General features: G+C 38.2%; 1 protein-coding gene across 37 annotated transcripts in view; it reads left to right on the top strand.

The window, feature by feature from the left end:
• Window positions 1-16,181, top strand: part of EPB41L3 (erythrocyte membrane protein band 4.1 like 3) — a 163,166-nt gene that overhangs the window by 124,409 nt on the left and 22,576 nt on the right. For 25 of the 37 annotated variants that reach the window (XM_077352701.1, XM_077352716.1, XM_077352717.1 and 22 more), the window contains 3 exons: window positions 2,374-2,591; window positions 9,312-9,875; window positions 16,037-16,090. In XM_077352701.1, the coding sequence (XP_077208816.1) occupies window positions 2,374-2,591; window positions 9,312-9,875; window positions 16,037-16,090 (836 nt within the window). The remainder of the gene's footprint in view (window positions 1-2,373; window positions 2,592-9,311; window positions 9,876-16,036; window positions 16,091-16,181) is intronic. The other 12 variants (XM_077352729.1, XM_077352724.1, XM_077352735.1 and 9 more) reach the window with 5 other exon arrangements.

Genomic DNA, 16,181 nt, shown 5'->3' with positions numbered 1-16,181 from the left:
GCTGAATTAATGCCCATCCCTCCTCCAAGGGGTGCAACCCAGCATAAGAATTATGAAGGGGAATGGTGGCTTTTAGAGTTCTGATTATGTTAACTGGCAAAATAACTGTGCACAAAGCATTTTTTAAAAATGAAGGCTTCTATGTGACTCCTCACAACATAAAGAAGTTGGAATTCAGAGTTTTTTTAATTGAACACCAAATAAGTTTACACTACGGTATTTATCTTGCATACCCTGACACCTATGAACATCAAGTGTATGTTGATTTTGGAATTAATCAAATATAAAATTGCCAATCACCAAGATGACTTAGATGTACATCTGGTGCTTATTTAGTTATTTCTATTTTGCTTTGCTTCCAAGGAGCTCAGAGTGAAAGTTCATCCCACAAAAACTTGTTTAAGAAATGGAGAAATTCAAAGTACAGTGGAGAATTGAAGAGTGATGTAGTGGTTAAAGAGCGGTGAACTCTAATCTGGAGGGCCAGGTTTAATTCCCCACTCCTCCTCCACATGCAGCCAGATGAGTGACCTTCGGCCACTAAGAGCTCTTTCAGCCCCATCTATCTCACAGGGTGTCTGTTGTGGAGAAAAGAGAGGAAAGAAGCCTGTAAGCCAATCTGAAATAGGGTTGGGCACTTCGGCACTGCACCTGCGTGTGTGCGCCAGCCAGAGCCAAACCGCCCAACTGTACTTTGATACTCTTTTGGGTAGTAAAAAGTCGTGTATAACAAACCCAGCTCTTCTTCTGTGTTCAAACAAAGTCTAGCCTGAGCTTTAGGGGAGGGCAGTATACAAATGTAATAAATAAATCTTTTCCCACACTAAAAAGAGTAATCCTAATGGTTTCAGCATCATATGTAGGCTACTTTTATTGCTATTGCTATTTTATTGCTATTATTGCTGCTTTTAAAGTTGGTGCTCAGTTCACCACTTGGGTGCATGTCTTTCATTAAAATAGAATAGTCTATAGTGTAGTTCTACAAAAGGCATCTGGTTTAGCTGCAAAGAAGGTATTTCAGTTCAATGGAAAGAAAAAGATAAAGATTTGGAGCATGGAGTATGTAAAAAGCAACTTATAGAACCTTTGTTGAGCCTGTTACCCAGAAGCATCCATTGATAGTTTCTCAGGCAATATGGAGCTCATTTAGAGCTACAAATAATAAATCATTTTACTGCACAATGATTAGTGAGGAATGATTGAGGATGGTCACATCTCAGTTAACTGGCTATTCAGTGGAATTTGGTAGGCCTGTCCCATGTAGTACAAATAGATAGATTACAAAACTTTTGATAAACTATACAAAAGTTCCTAGTTAACTGGGTAGTGGATGTTAAATTTTTAATTATTTTAATTCAAATAGTTTTTAAAAACCTGCAGATTTCCAGCTACTGTTTTTATAAGAGGATTTCCTCCTGTGTGACAAAGAAAGGGATAGTGTCTCTTCCCACTGAGGCATCACATATACATGCTTGCTTCTTCTTTTAGACATATATATGTGCATATAGAATATAGAGTTATATGATTTACTTAAGCTGTATTGATTGAAGCTCATACAAATAATCAAGTAGGTGTTCTTTAATTGGGTGACAGCTCTCTTTATATGTATGGCTTTTTTCACTCATGTCTATGATATGTCACCAGGAGAATTGACATAGTAAGGTGTCATGATTACAGTGAAATGTGTACATGGTCAGGCTTGCCAAAGTGAAGAGAAAGGGGGTACATAATAACAGTAATCCATTTGGCTCTCATCAGCAAATTATGAATTTTGGAATATCACTTTCACTTGACTACGTGTGGCTAATATATATTTAATATTTTCGAGATCTACATTATTCTGTAATGAAATAATATTTTGCAGGTTCTATAAATTGTTTTTACGTATTCAAGTTTCTAAAATGTTACTTTTTCTTTCAGATAAGTTAGAGAACCTTCTTTGGCTCCCTATGTTTTTGTTTTTTAGGTTAACCATATTCTCCTGTTCAGCTGCATTTTGTTTGGATTGCATTGGGTTACATTATAGCTAAAATGCTGTCTTTTCTTGTACATGCCTGTAGAGCAATTTGTTTTTTTTTCTTGAATTCCCTTACACAAGGAACATTGCAATGTATTTAGCAGCTAATATTTACAAGTATTCTGAATAAATATTATGGAGCATCTGCATGTGTGCAAATACATACAAATCCTCATTATTTTATATACATATTTGTAAATCAACTTAATCCCCTAGCAATTTATACATGTTTCTGCATGTTTTTGAAACATGTTATCTCTTTGGCAAGTTGTTTTAATCCATTTCTTATTTTTAGTTAGCTTTACAGAGAATACTTTATTTCAGATTTTACCTCTTTAAATTATATTTGCTTTTAGCATCAGTGAATGAAAACCATGAAATGTACATGAAGGATTCTATGTCTGCTGCAGAGGTTGGTACTGGCCAGTATGCTACGACAAAGGGCATCTCTCAAACCAACTTGATAACCACTGTGACTCCAGAGAAAAAGGCAGAAGAAGAGAAGGACGAGGAACAGATTAAAAAAAAGAAAGAGGAAGTCACTCCGGTCTCAGCAATACGACATGATACCAAGGTACAGTTTTCAAGCCTCTATTTAATACAGCCAGCAAAAGAATTTTAGAAATGATACAATAACTGGGAAAGAAAGAAACAAAGTGAGAAAAAGCAAAGTATATTGGCATGCTCAGTGGTGAATATATTTATGTTTGTGTGTTATCAAATTTCCCTTGTACCAGTTTGTACAAGGGAATTTGTGACACTTGTTTTATGGAGAAGCACTTGTTAACATGTAGATGGCATTGTGATTAAGAGCTGAAATGTCTTCTACATTCTACTTGTTTCTACAAAGATAAGAAATTGACAGATGAACTGGTAATTTCTAAAAGTTTGCTTGTGATTTCCTTATTCTGATAAATTTATTTCAATAACTATTGGGTCAGATTGTATTTTCCTGACTCAAAGGGGTGCTTGTTTCCTTTTAATTAACCTTAGAATCAGTGTACCTGCCATTTCTTAAGCCACAGTACATAAGTATAGTTCTCACATTCATCACATTTCACTTTTCTACCATATAAATATAGAACTATGTTAATTCAGTTCTTATTCTGTAGTAAATTAGGACTATCAATTTCACACATGCCACTCAGTTATAAGGCTAAAAATACAGAATAGCATTTGCAATAGCAAATTACACCAAAGGGAATATCATCTGTTTTATCTCTGTTGGCAGAGCTGCATTTGAGGCGTGTTTGTGTGTGTTTAAGTTTTCCTAGTAAAACAGAGCAGATTACAAATTGCAAATATTGCTAAATATTAGTATTCATAAATATACATTATCAACTTAAAAGTTTTTTGGTCCTTAAAATTTCATTCTAATAAGTAGTCTGGATATGTTTTTTTTTTTAACAAAGTTTCCTGCTAGAAATGTCTGGAATACTTTTTTTTACATGTAGGTAAAAAAAAATGGTAGCAATTTAACAATACATTTTAATATCCTTTCTAATATGATTGTGAATTGGATCCTAAAACCTAATTCAGTTTGGCTTGCAAAACAAGGCTTTCCCACTTCCTTGTTATTTTTGCAGCCCCCTGAACTCCCAGCAGAGAGGTTGGGGAACTTTCTTGAATGCTGTCAGATATGAAACAGAGTTGTCTTTGAGGAATGAGCTTTACCAACATCTCCATTTTGCTGTAACTTACTGCACCCTTGAAATGGAACTTCAGAAGGCTGAGGGATACAACCTTTCCTTTCCCCTAGCTATGTTGTCACAGAGGGGCTGCGTCTGAATAGGGAATCATAGACATACACCATCTTTTATTAGTTTGAAGTGCTAGAAGCTGACAATTACAGCTTATAAGTTATTTCCCATTAAAGAAATCTAACCACTTGGGAAATGAGAGCAGAAAAATGTAGAAAGCCAAGCTTTCATATAATCCATTTTAAACCCTAATTCACTTACTTTTGTGTGTAAAAACAAACTGCTTGCAAAAAAAATCTGTACATATGAAACTACCAAACTAATATTCAGTTTTATCAGTTCCCAAAAGCCAATCACCTTTAACAGTCCTCCAAGCAAATATTGAAATCTAATAACATCATCAGTCTTCTGCAGCCCTGTACTAGATGGTGGGGCATTTCCCCACACTGCCAGTTGTACATCCATTGAAGGTGATACTAAATATGATTTGTTTTAATGGAACTGAATTTTACTTACTAATTCGTTGATATATTATATTTAGGGTAACAATTAATTTAATTTTAAATTACTAAGTTTTGGTTAACAATATCAGATCTGGAATGTTTTAAAAGATTATTAAGGCTTGTTATTTTTCAGTGGAGATATTGGAGATCCATGATCTGATTGCCTATGTCTTTACATAGACAGCAGCTACATGGGATTAATCCATTTTGCCTGACCTGTTCTCCTGCAGTAAATCATCCTATTCATGGCTATGTTGCTTCCCCTTATCAGACACCCATATGTTTTCTTTATAAAGGCAATTAGCAGCTTTGAGAACTGAATGTGCTGGGAGTTGACTGCCACTGTCCTTGTGTCATGTAGCCACCCGCATCTCCCCTCGGTAATTGCTGTTTATAGATATTAAAAGTAATAGGAAATATACATGGATCTCCACTTCTTCATGCAGTTGTGTCCTTGAAATAGGAGATGAGTTTCCCAAAAAATCATCTTAAGTCCACCATTACTGATCTTCTGTAATGCGCAGCCTCCAGACTGTTGCATTCTAAAGTCCACACTAATATCATATGTGGTTATGAGCACTGCTCTGTATAAACGGATTAGTCCATAGATCATTGATCAGAATTGTATGTAGCCCAAAGAGGTTAAGAGGACAAATATTGATTTTTTAAGCAGAAAAATCAATGTGAGTAGGACTCCCTGACATCAGAAAGGAATTATATAAACTTAAATTATTAAGTACTTGGTTTTGTGATATTTCTGAAAATCAGTTGGAATCAAAACTGTAGGGGCTATTTAAGAGGCAAGCATACAGAGTTTTAGGGATAGTTTATCTACTTACATGCACAATAATGTCGTTAATAAAGCGGTTTTCAGACTGTAGTAGCATTATTTGATACTGCATCTGTGTTCAACCAGTTTAATGAATGGATAGTGAATATCAACCCAGTATTCACTTCTCTTGCACAAGCCCCAGCAGTAGAATGGTACAAGAAAACTGAAGTCAGTCTAAATACATGAATTTATCAAATTGGCTATAAAATGTGTCCTAAAAACCACTTCTGTAGGATTTTCTTCATCATCCAGTCCTATCTGTAACACACATTTGCCCTCAAATCTGCTAGTGCTGCACATTACATCATGCTAACTCACATCATTTCCAAATTTTATTTGATTATTAATTTTGTTTTTTAGTTTAATGAATGGATACTGACTAACAACCCAGTGTTCACTTCTCTTGCACAAGGCCTACTCATGAGATTTGAGAAAAGCTTAGAAAATTAGAAAGGTGTGGGGACCTGAGAGTTCTAAAAAAGGATTAATCAGAATGGTTATGGAATGGCCATCACTATAATTCTATATTTGAAGCATCTGAGGGGTATTTATTGGATATAAAATCCTGCATTACACAGACTTTGACTCAATCTGGTAAAACAATCTCATCCTGTTCCCTTCCTATTTAACTAGTGGAAACTGTTCCACTAAAAAGTAATATCCTGTCCATTCTGTATTTGATTATCTGAATTAAATACACTAAATGGTTTCACTTAGCAAATACATTCTTTCTTTGCTTAACATGTAGAATGGAATATACACAGTATGAATATTCCATTTTCAGAATATTCATTATCCATGTTGATGAAGGTCTTTCCTCATTTAAATCTTAGCATGATTACTAGTCCAGTTAACATTTAACAGAACCAAACTAGCCCGTACTTGTCAGATCTTGGAATCTAAGCAGGGTCATCTTTAGTTAGTATCTGAATGGGAGATACTTAGAAATACAGGGTCGCTGTGGAGAGGCATGAAACAGCAATCCACCTTGCAGTGTCTATTACCAAAAATCTCTAATGAATTGCTGTAAGTTGGATGCTATTTGATAGCACTTCCACCACTACTGAACGAATCCAAGAGTAAGGTCGGAATGTTGTTATACTACAACAGATCTAAAGTGATACCCACTACTTTCGTTGTTTTTGATTGAGCCAGCGTGGTATAGTAGTTAAGAATGATGGCCTCTTATCTGGCGAGCTAGGCTTTATTCCCCACTCCTTCAGCCAGCTGGGTGACCTTGGGCTAGTTACAATTCTCAGAGCTCTCTTAGCTCCACCTGCCTCCTCTGTTGAGGGGAGAGGAAGAGTAGGCAATACAGACTCCTTCAGGTAGTGAAAAGCAGGGCATAAAAACCAATTCTTCTACCTTGAAAAGAGAAGTGATAATATATAGTTTTAATAAGCTATCACACTCTCAAGTATCTGTAGACCACTTAGTAACATGGGTTTGAGTTTTAATTCTGTTTATAGAATGGAGTTTTTCTGCCATTTGATTTTGCCTTCTCCACAAAATCTACTATTGAGGGTTAGAAGGTACTAAGGACGCTGTATGGCATTCCATAACTATCTGTAGTGGAAAGAAGGAATTAGCATAAATAGAGGAAACTATTATTTTAACCTACTACTGTAATCAGTGCTGGAGAAAGGCAGAAAACACAAATAGGCGAGTTAGTTGATTTGTCTGCAGGGAAACATTTAGCACTTCTTCTGTGGAAAGTCTTAAGTTTCCATAACATCACTGAACACTCTAAGAACACAAGGCATTCTGTGATAAAATTCCTATTTGCTAAGACTCCTCATGGATCATACATACATCACAGACTAACATCAGATGTGAACTTTTTTTCTTACATCAGAGTTCCGGCAATGATAATGTAATGAGGTGGGATAAGAAATCTCTGTCAAAGATCTGTATCTGCCTACCACGAACAACACATCCATTAGGAACATACTGCCAGGTCAAACATAGTATCCTTGTTTCACACACACTGTCTCTTGTGTTTCCTGATTTCCTCTAACCAGAGTTTATTGTTATACTTGAATCAAGGAAACTATGCTTGGCGCTAATCCATCCATACTGTGATTTGAAATCACAGTGTGAAGTAAATTTATTAACCATGCTTGGCGTTAGAACTATCAATGCCCAATTCGGACATTGTGGTAATCTCTGTTTCATCAGTGTGTCTTCTGTGCAGTCCTACATAGAAATGCATGTATATAGACCAGCTGTGGATATTCTAAAAGTTTCTGGCAATTTGAGGTGCTCTCCTACCATCTAGAGTAGTTTCCTGCTCAAACTCCCTATAAAGGTTCTGGTCCCTCAGTTTTCTTTCCCTGCTGCTGTAGAAGTATGTCTATCTTCTCTCTGATTCCTGACAATTGCAAGGCAAGAAGAAACAGTTGAGGAACTAATAATATCCATAAGTTGTTATGGCAACTTGTGGACTCCTTTTCTCCAGCCTTATGGCTTCAAAGGCCCAATTTTAAAATGTTCTAAAATTCTGTACCCAAGATAGCTCAGTCAGACTCTTGACTGTTTCCTGTTTTGCCTCAGTGGGACTCGTACATTCAGTTTGCCTGAACCGGAAAAAAATACTAGATAAATATCTAGGTGAATTTTCTAATCTGTTTTGAGTACCAGTATACCTAACCTAAATTAAAAAAACAAATTTTTCCAACTTTTATTTGGGCATATTCAGCTGTCCATTTCACTCCCTCTACTCCAAGTGAGGGGAAATGAAACAGACCACTGAAATGGCTGGCAGTCCTTTAAACCTTCTGTTTTGCTTCCCCCTCTTCAAACCCAAGGAAGGGAAATGGACTGCTGAAGTGGCTTGAAGCCATTCCAGTCTTACAGCGGACCAGCATGGCCACTTTGTGTCCCTCCCTTGGAAGATGGGGAGCCAAATAGATAGGTGAAATGGCTGCCAACAATTTAAACCTAGCAACTTGACAGGTTTGCCATATTGTCATAGGAGAAACTTTGCTGAGGCACATAAGTTTAAACTAGTTATGGTATCAAAGTGTAATTGGGATTCTCTTTAATCCTCACAGGTAGAAACAGGCTTTCCCTGCCTAGCCAGTAAGTTGGATCCTTTCACATACACAGGATTCCACCCACACAGTTCTGCCATTTCTCAAATCTAAGTAAATGGTACAAAGGTCTTTATCATTCAGACTATCACCAAGATGCTGTGATGTGGGACTTCAGCCATCTTCAATGTCCCTAATTGGCCAAGGCGGAGTTCAAGCCTACATGGCAGGTTTCTTGCTTAGTCTGCTACATCAGGGACAGATCCCACATTTTACTTTCCTTAATTAATCAATGTTAGATAATCTATAAGTCTAAAGGATAAAAGACTACCTAAGTCTTTGATCAAAGTTCACCTATAGTGCTTTCCTTGTTTCTATACAGGGGAAGTCTGCTTTGGCACCAAGGAGGCGGGAGTAAGTTAGCCCGTTATTCTCCCATGTGGGACTGCACAGAAGACATGACAATGAAAATGTGGCGGTGGCACTTAGCTGTAACTGTTGTTCTTTGAGTGTACTTCTGTGCAGGCACACATACACTCTCTTCCCTGTTCTCTGTGAGCTCTCTTTAGCCTTCCTATGGTGGTATCTTCTCCAGCAGCAACCTCAGCAAACTGAGAGAGGTGCTCTTCCCCTTTTGAGAGATGGTTAGGGCAGAAAATTGCACCAGAATATGGGACAGTGCCTTACTGTCAGAAAAGTTTAGGTGTCTGAGGCTGGTTTGCGCATGTGCAGCTCCAGTGTATGTCTGTACAGAAAAACACTCAATGACCATCAGTTACAGGTAAGTGCAACCATGTTTCAGAGCAACCTGGAGGCGGGAAATAATAAGCACGTGAATCGAGGGAGAGAGTACACTGTCTGAATTTAGCCTTTGTATTTGAGAGCTCATGAACTGAACTTGTGTGGGGCATGGAATTTCCATGAAATCTAAAAATCCACATACATAATCATTCTATAGCTCCACATTTTTAAGCATAAGGGATCATACTAGTATACTTTAGAAGACGGATTGTCTTTCAAATTTGCTTTATTGGGCTGCTACCCTTTGTTTGAATAATTATGGCATGCAGCATGGGACTTGGTATATTTTAATCCAGTGAATAAATTTGGCATTCTTTAATCTTGTGTAATTAACTTTCTATATAGAGGAAATTAACTAATTAAAATTTTCTTTTTGTCCTTTTTGCTCTTGCACTTTGTTTGCTGCTCTTTCTTCTTTCTCATCAGCCACCTTTGCTTGGCACTGATTCATTACACCCATCTCCGTCCTTACAGTCTAGTCCTCTTGAGTCTTCAACAAAGCTCCGTAGGAGATGCAAGGAAAATGGACAAAAGTCATTTGATTGTGAGGCATCTAAAAATGCCATTCAAAAACACAACAAATCTGATTTGAACTCTGATAGTAAAGGAAACGTTTGCTTGGTTGAACAAGAAGTGGCATTTAGCTATAAGCAAAAAGCTGGCAAAGGTGGAACATTGTTTTCTTTCTCCTTGCAACTTCCAGAATCATTTCCCTCTCTCTTAGATGATGATGGCTACCTCTCCTTTCCTAATCTCTCTGAAACCAATTTCCTGCCAGAAAGCATACAGCATTTTCTTCCCATTCGTTCCCCTTCCCTCGTGCCTTGTTTCCTTTTCATCTTTTTCTTTCTGCTGTCTGCATCTTTCTCAGTGCCATACGCCCTCACTCTCTCCTTTCCTCTGGCTATGTGCCTCTGCTACCTGGAGCCCAAGGCGGCCTCCTTGAGTGCTTCACTTGACAATGACCTGAGTGACAGTTCAGAGGAAGAGGTGTGTACCTCGGCACAGAACACACTTTTTTGTGTTCATTGCTTCAGTCCTAAACAGTGTTAGAATGCTGCAATAGTAGTCCTACTTTCAGAGCCTCATTTCTGTCTGTGCTATGTTCAGATTTTTTTTTTAACTTCTGTTGTGTTAAGAGTATAGCTTGAGCCCCAGGGTTAGGCACAACACTACGTGTATGAGGTAGTGGTATTTACAAATTGCCACAAATCCCTTTCACAAGCAGCTTATTTATAAGTTCTAACCTTATTTTCTAACTCAGTAACTATTGAGCAGGTTTAAGAGCCATCTAAAACAATTAATTGTCTGATTTTTAGATATAGTAGACTTTTCCAAGGACAGGTGTTGTAGGAGTTTAACCTTAAAATGTACATAACTCATTTTAGCCTCTTTTCATCTTCCTAAGGTCAGCATCCAGGACAATGCTGAGTAATTTCAATTTCAGTACTTTATAAATACATTCAAAATAAAATATATCCAATCTTTGAGGTTTGTGTTTCTTGGATATGGGTAGTATAACTTCTCTTCTGCAGATCTAATTGGTGTTTCATTAAATAATTCCACTCATTGAGAAACTGCCAAAGAAAATACATTGACCACACCGCACTTACACCGCCAAAATTGGTGCTTCTTATATGAAGGGCACTTTTCCGTCTGTTTGCCAAGGAAGTAGACTGTCCAGACAATATTTAAACATGCTTATTATAGTTCAAAAGAGATCAAATCTATTTTGAGTAGATCTGATAATTTTTTATTATCAAAGAATTTCAAATCAATTTCACTCTTTGTTGCTACCATTATACATACCTTATGATGAATACTGGCAGCCATATTTATATGTTGTATGCTCCAAACAAAATATGACAATTAGGGTACAATCCTGGACATACATTCTGGAATACCCACCTTCTGATTTCCTTTCAAACTTCAGTATGTTTGTGACATTGGGATTTACTTCATTTTAAACAACTGAGATGTTATTTGCAAAAGTAGTTTTTTACTACAATCCAAAGCAAAGACACATGAGAAGAAACTCCTCTGAACCTAGTGGAACTTGCAAATAGAAAACCCCTAGACTTGAGCATATCTGATGGTGTTTTGGGACGATTACTCCAGAACTTCCATGGTAGATGACACAGATTTGTGCCTAATCCAGGGTGCTTCTCTTGTTGAATATATTGCATGAAAATTTACTTTATTTTAAACTTGGGCATGTCTGCATTACATCAGCAAAACAAAACACAGCAGTTATTAAGAAAAGCTAAAGAACATGTGTCTGAAACTCTCTATATTGTTTAATCTGACATTTTACTTGAAAAGCCTTTACATGCCTGCTAGTTACAATGGTAGTACATCAGAAATTAAAATTGATAGGTAATTACCTACTCATCATTTTATCTCCTAGAAAATCTCTTATTAATGCCCCTGTTAAGTTTCCATTTCACTGCAAATCCAGTTGGTGCTTTATTAAATATTCCCATTGGTTGAGAACCTGCCAAGGGGAACAGGTCAATAACTTCTATCTAAATAAAGCTTCATATCTTTTACTGAACTAACATCTATACTTTTTTGTTGTAGCCCTTGATTGTAGTTGTAATTGAATACCTGCAATAAAGGGTTACTGATTTTATTATTTTATTATTATTTATTGGATTTATCCACTGCCAGTTCCAAAACCAGCCCGGTTTGTGACAGTTTACAATAAAAGAATAAAACTTCATAAAACAGAAACAACGAAAGTACTCGATGGTGGGTATAATAATCTATATCTCTACCCCAACCACAGCCTATAACGCCAGGGCATACTGGTCCCCAATATCCACCATCGTCTTTGGGTTGACCAAAGGCTGTGCCTGTACTGGCCTCTGCAGGGGCATGTATATGGAGGGACCCGATCTTCCTAGTCCGGTATCAATGCTTGGTGGAAGAGCTCCATCTTACAGGCCCTGCAGAATGTTGACAGCTCTGTCAGGGCTCTCAGCTCTTCCAGAAGCTCATTTCACCAGGTCAGGGCCAGGACTGAAAAAGTCAAGGCCAGGCATGCCTCCTGGGGGCTGGGGATAATCAGCAGATTCATAACCGCAGAGCAAAGAGCCCTGTGGGGGGCATAAGGAGACAAGTGGTCCCTCAGATGTGCAGGGCCCAAGCCGCAGACAGCCTTAAAGGTAAGAACCAAAACCTTGAACCTGATCTGGAAGCTGATTGGTAACCAGTGCAGCTGCCTCAGCACAGGCTACGCATGGGCCCTCCAAGATGATCTCGTGAGGCCCCTAGCAGATGTGTTCTGCACCAACTGTAATTTCCGGGTCAGAGACAAGGGAAGGCACACATAGAACGAGCTACAGAAGTCTAATCTGGAAGTGACCATTGCATGGATCACTGGGAACAAGTATTCTGGGGATAAGTTGGGCACTATAGCAGATAGTAAACCGCTGTGCAGGCTACCTTCATGGTCTGAGCCTCCAAAGATGAGGCATCAAAGATCATCCTCAAATTCCTGGCCACAGGCACTGCCATAAACTGCACCCCATCCAAGCAGGGGAGAGTGCTTCCTGGTCCTGTCCCCTTCTACCCAGCCACAGGACTTCTGTCTTGGAGGGGTTGAGTTCCATCTGATAGAAACTCTCAAGTTTATACAGTCAGGATCATGTTAAAAGGCAGCAATGACATCCATGCTTGAATAATGTTTGGGGGCTACTTTATTTGAAAATATATCCTCTCCACATCATGGTGATGGGCCTTTTACATCTGAGAAAAGTTTCCACGTATAAAAATGGAGGTGTTTTAATAAAAGGGAATAAGACATATGGTTCCAGTTAGAGACTGTTAAAAAAGGTGTGCTTTGGAACATAGCACATGGGCACCGCTTAATTCAACTCTGATAGAAGAAACCCAAAATCCAGTCCAATAAACGTAAGTGCATAGAATGCAGAGCCTGTTAAGAGTTATAATAGATATTTTGCACCTGGAAATATTCTAATTGTTGATGGCTGGATACTAATAATGTTACAAATGTGAAACTGACTGTTTATCGATGTAATTTGGGTTTATATAATTAGTTAAGCAAATTCCAAGTTTCACAGATGAGTTACCATCTAAGTAATTCATTCATGAGAAATTTTGTGACTCTTAATAATATGCATACATCTTTAGTTAGTTAGTGTCACGGAATATCACCATACTAAACACAATACCATATTGCAAATATATCCATTCAAATTACAGCTACTGAACTCTGCCATGCTCCATAATATGTACTGCTGTATTACATTGCTTGATTATGCAAAGGACAAAGTAGCCATACTCTTCATTTGGAATAAATCTAAATGTGGAGTATTGAACTAGCCAGAAGAATGAGATGACACCATTTCCCTTCTCCAGAATGTCCCTGAGATCAGGGGTGTGGAAGTTCTCCTTGACAACACATGGTGCCCCAGAATCTCAAGAGCTAGTGCTTTGTTCAATGGAGTAGCTGGTTTCACCCCAAAACAATTTTGCTGCTCCTGTGCTGAATGAAGCTGCATTTAAAATGAATCCTTTAAGCATGCTTTTGTAAGCCCAAGGATAATGGTGAAATTAAACTTCCAGAACTATAAAAAAATTACTGACAGTCTTACTCTCACAGGGTATGTGGGAACACATACCTGCTCTGGGACTTCTTGGTCCCTGCTCCCTCCCTCTTCCTCACAGCCACACACAAACAGAGATTCATTCCACCTGCCTTTCCCCTCCTCTTTTTCTTCTCCAACCTCTTCTTTGGTCCATGCCCCCTCCCTCCCAGACACACAGACACATGGAAACACACACATGGAAACACACACAGACTCCCTTCCACCTCCATCTCCCTTCTTGCCTCTTGCGGCAGGAGGGCTGCTGTGTTCTATGGTCCTCTGTTGCCTCAGCTGGCTGTCCCGTGGCTATCAGCTTCAGGGCTCCTGCCAGTGCCACCTCAGTCTCCAGCAACGCCTCCTCTACCACTGCTCCCTCCACCGCCATGGCCTCTAGCATTTTCTGTATACCACCCTGAGCCGCAAGGGAGGGCGGTGTATAAATACAAAAACATAAATATTAAATATATATACTTGAGTATTTGACAAGTGTCATGTATATTTTGTATCCTAGTAGCCACCTGTAAATACAAAAGATCCCATGAAACTCAGTTATTCAGATTACCTAAATGAAATAGCAAATATACAGTTTATCTTTGAAATGCTTTTTCTGGGAGGAGAGGGGAAACTTTCACATTATCAGATTCCACAAATGTATCTAACAAATGCCATAAACAAATATATTTGAGGAAATTAGAAATGCCGTTAAGATTTGTCTTGAAACGGATATGCAGCATTGGGGATGTTATAGAATTCTGAGGTGCTAGAATGAGTTTAAGACTGCAGGGATCTGTTTTTGAATTCTGCCCTGCATTTCTAAAAAATATGATTTATAGGATACTGGTAGACAGTAGAACGGTGTTGAAACTTTGTCTCTGCCAGATTTTTTTCCCATGGTTTACAGAGAGCTTTTACATGGTGGAGTAAACAAATTGCATTCCCACCTGCAGTCCCAGAGGTACAGCCTACTCTATTACCTCAAGATTTTACCATCCCATTCTGCTGCAGATTTAGACCAGGCTTCATTGTTGCCATCATCCAAAACTAACAAGTATATTAAGCATCATGCAAGCTTGTATTGTAGTGTGGAAACTCTTAGATTCTGCACATGGCAGTGGCTTCATGCAGACAGTTTGGCATATGCTTAGAACTGCTGTATGGGTGATTTTTAAAGCAACTGTTGGCAGCAGAGGATAGGATCCTCAGTAATGGGTTTAAATTACATGTGGAACACTACCGGCTAAATATCAGGAGAAAAGAATTCACAGTCAAAGTAGTTCAGCATTGGAATTGGCTGCCTAAGGTGGTGGTGAGCTCTCCCACATTAGCAGTCCTCAAGCAATGGCCGGATAGATATTTACCAAGGATCCTTTAAGCTGATCCTGTATTGAGCAGGGGGCTGGACTAGATGGCCTGTATGGCCCCTTCCAACTCTATGATTCTATGGTTAATTTTTAAAATGGTTGCAGCAGGAACTTGAGGGGCTGTGCAAAGTTCCAGATTATCTTCTCAAAGCCTCACACTAGGCACTTGCATGACGGTGTTTTCTTGTTGTTGTTGTTTTTGTGGATGAGTCAAACCCTGGGAACACTGACTATATTCATTGGGGTGGGGGAGCATCAGCCACATGGTACCATTAGAAAACATACTTAATCTTACAACAATGTATTGTTTGTGACCAGCAGTAGATGCTTTACTGATGCTAACAGAATTTGTATTATTGTGATTGGGGTCACTGTGGCACTGAATTGCCTTTGTAGTCAAACAGGAACTGTTTGAAAAATCTGAGAGATTACTTCCCCCTTAAATAGATTCAGTGTATATATACCTGTACTGATACCTTTTCATTCAGTTTGATTAGAGTTGTTCTTGATATAGTCTAAATCACAAATAGTTAATGGTGAATAATGCTGTGCTTTGTTTCAATTTTTATCATTTGTCCCTAGTGAACGTCATTCTTTAAAAAAAATCTTTTTTGTCATGTTCTGTACTTTGGAATGATAAGTATTGTCATTGAAATGATAATTAGTGTCTCTTTCAACTTCAGAATTATCAATAGCATTTCTACCCTGGCAGTAACTGATGTCTGTTGAGAGTTGCCGTCCTCTCAAAGGCGATTTGTAGCATTTTTAATGTGTTGAACTCTTTGGTAATGCAGCTACCCACCTAGCCTTTTTTACAGGTCATCTTTCATTAAAATTTACAAGATTTTTGGCATGTATATTGTACTGTAGTAGGAACAATGCTTACAAGTTTTAATTCTTGCTCAGAGTGACCCGACTCCTAAGAGGAATTAAAAGCTACAATTACATGCCTTTTTCTAATAATATTTTGTCTGGGTTTGTGGAATATACCTTCCTCTCATTCTGGTGCATCTGTTTCTCATTTTGCTTCTTTAAATTAGCTGTTTTTTTTTAAAAAAAGAAACTTACAGGGTTGTATACGTGGCTAATCAGTATGTGACTTATATTTACTGACAAACTGGGTTATTCTTTCCCCCCGTTAACTTGCTGGAATCTGGTTACTCATGCGACAAAACAGACTGACAGTGAAAGGACAGATACTGCTGCTGATGGTGAAACAACTGCCACAGAGGTTTGTTCAGTTGTTATCACATTGTTGTCAAATTATGTAACATTGTATCTTCAGATATAAAATTCTGTATGTTAGTGCTGTGTGCTTGTTT

This window comes from Paroedura picta, chromosome 9, assembly GCF_049243985.1.
Source record: "Paroedura picta isolate Pp20150507F chromosome 9, Ppicta_v3.0, whole genome shotgun sequence".
Classification (NCBI taxonomy): Eukaryota; Metazoa; Chordata; class Lepidosauria; order Squamata; family Gekkonidae; genus Paroedura; species Paroedura picta.
Note: the sequence above shows the minus strand (reverse complement) of the source record. Positions and strands in the feature narration are given on the sequence as shown.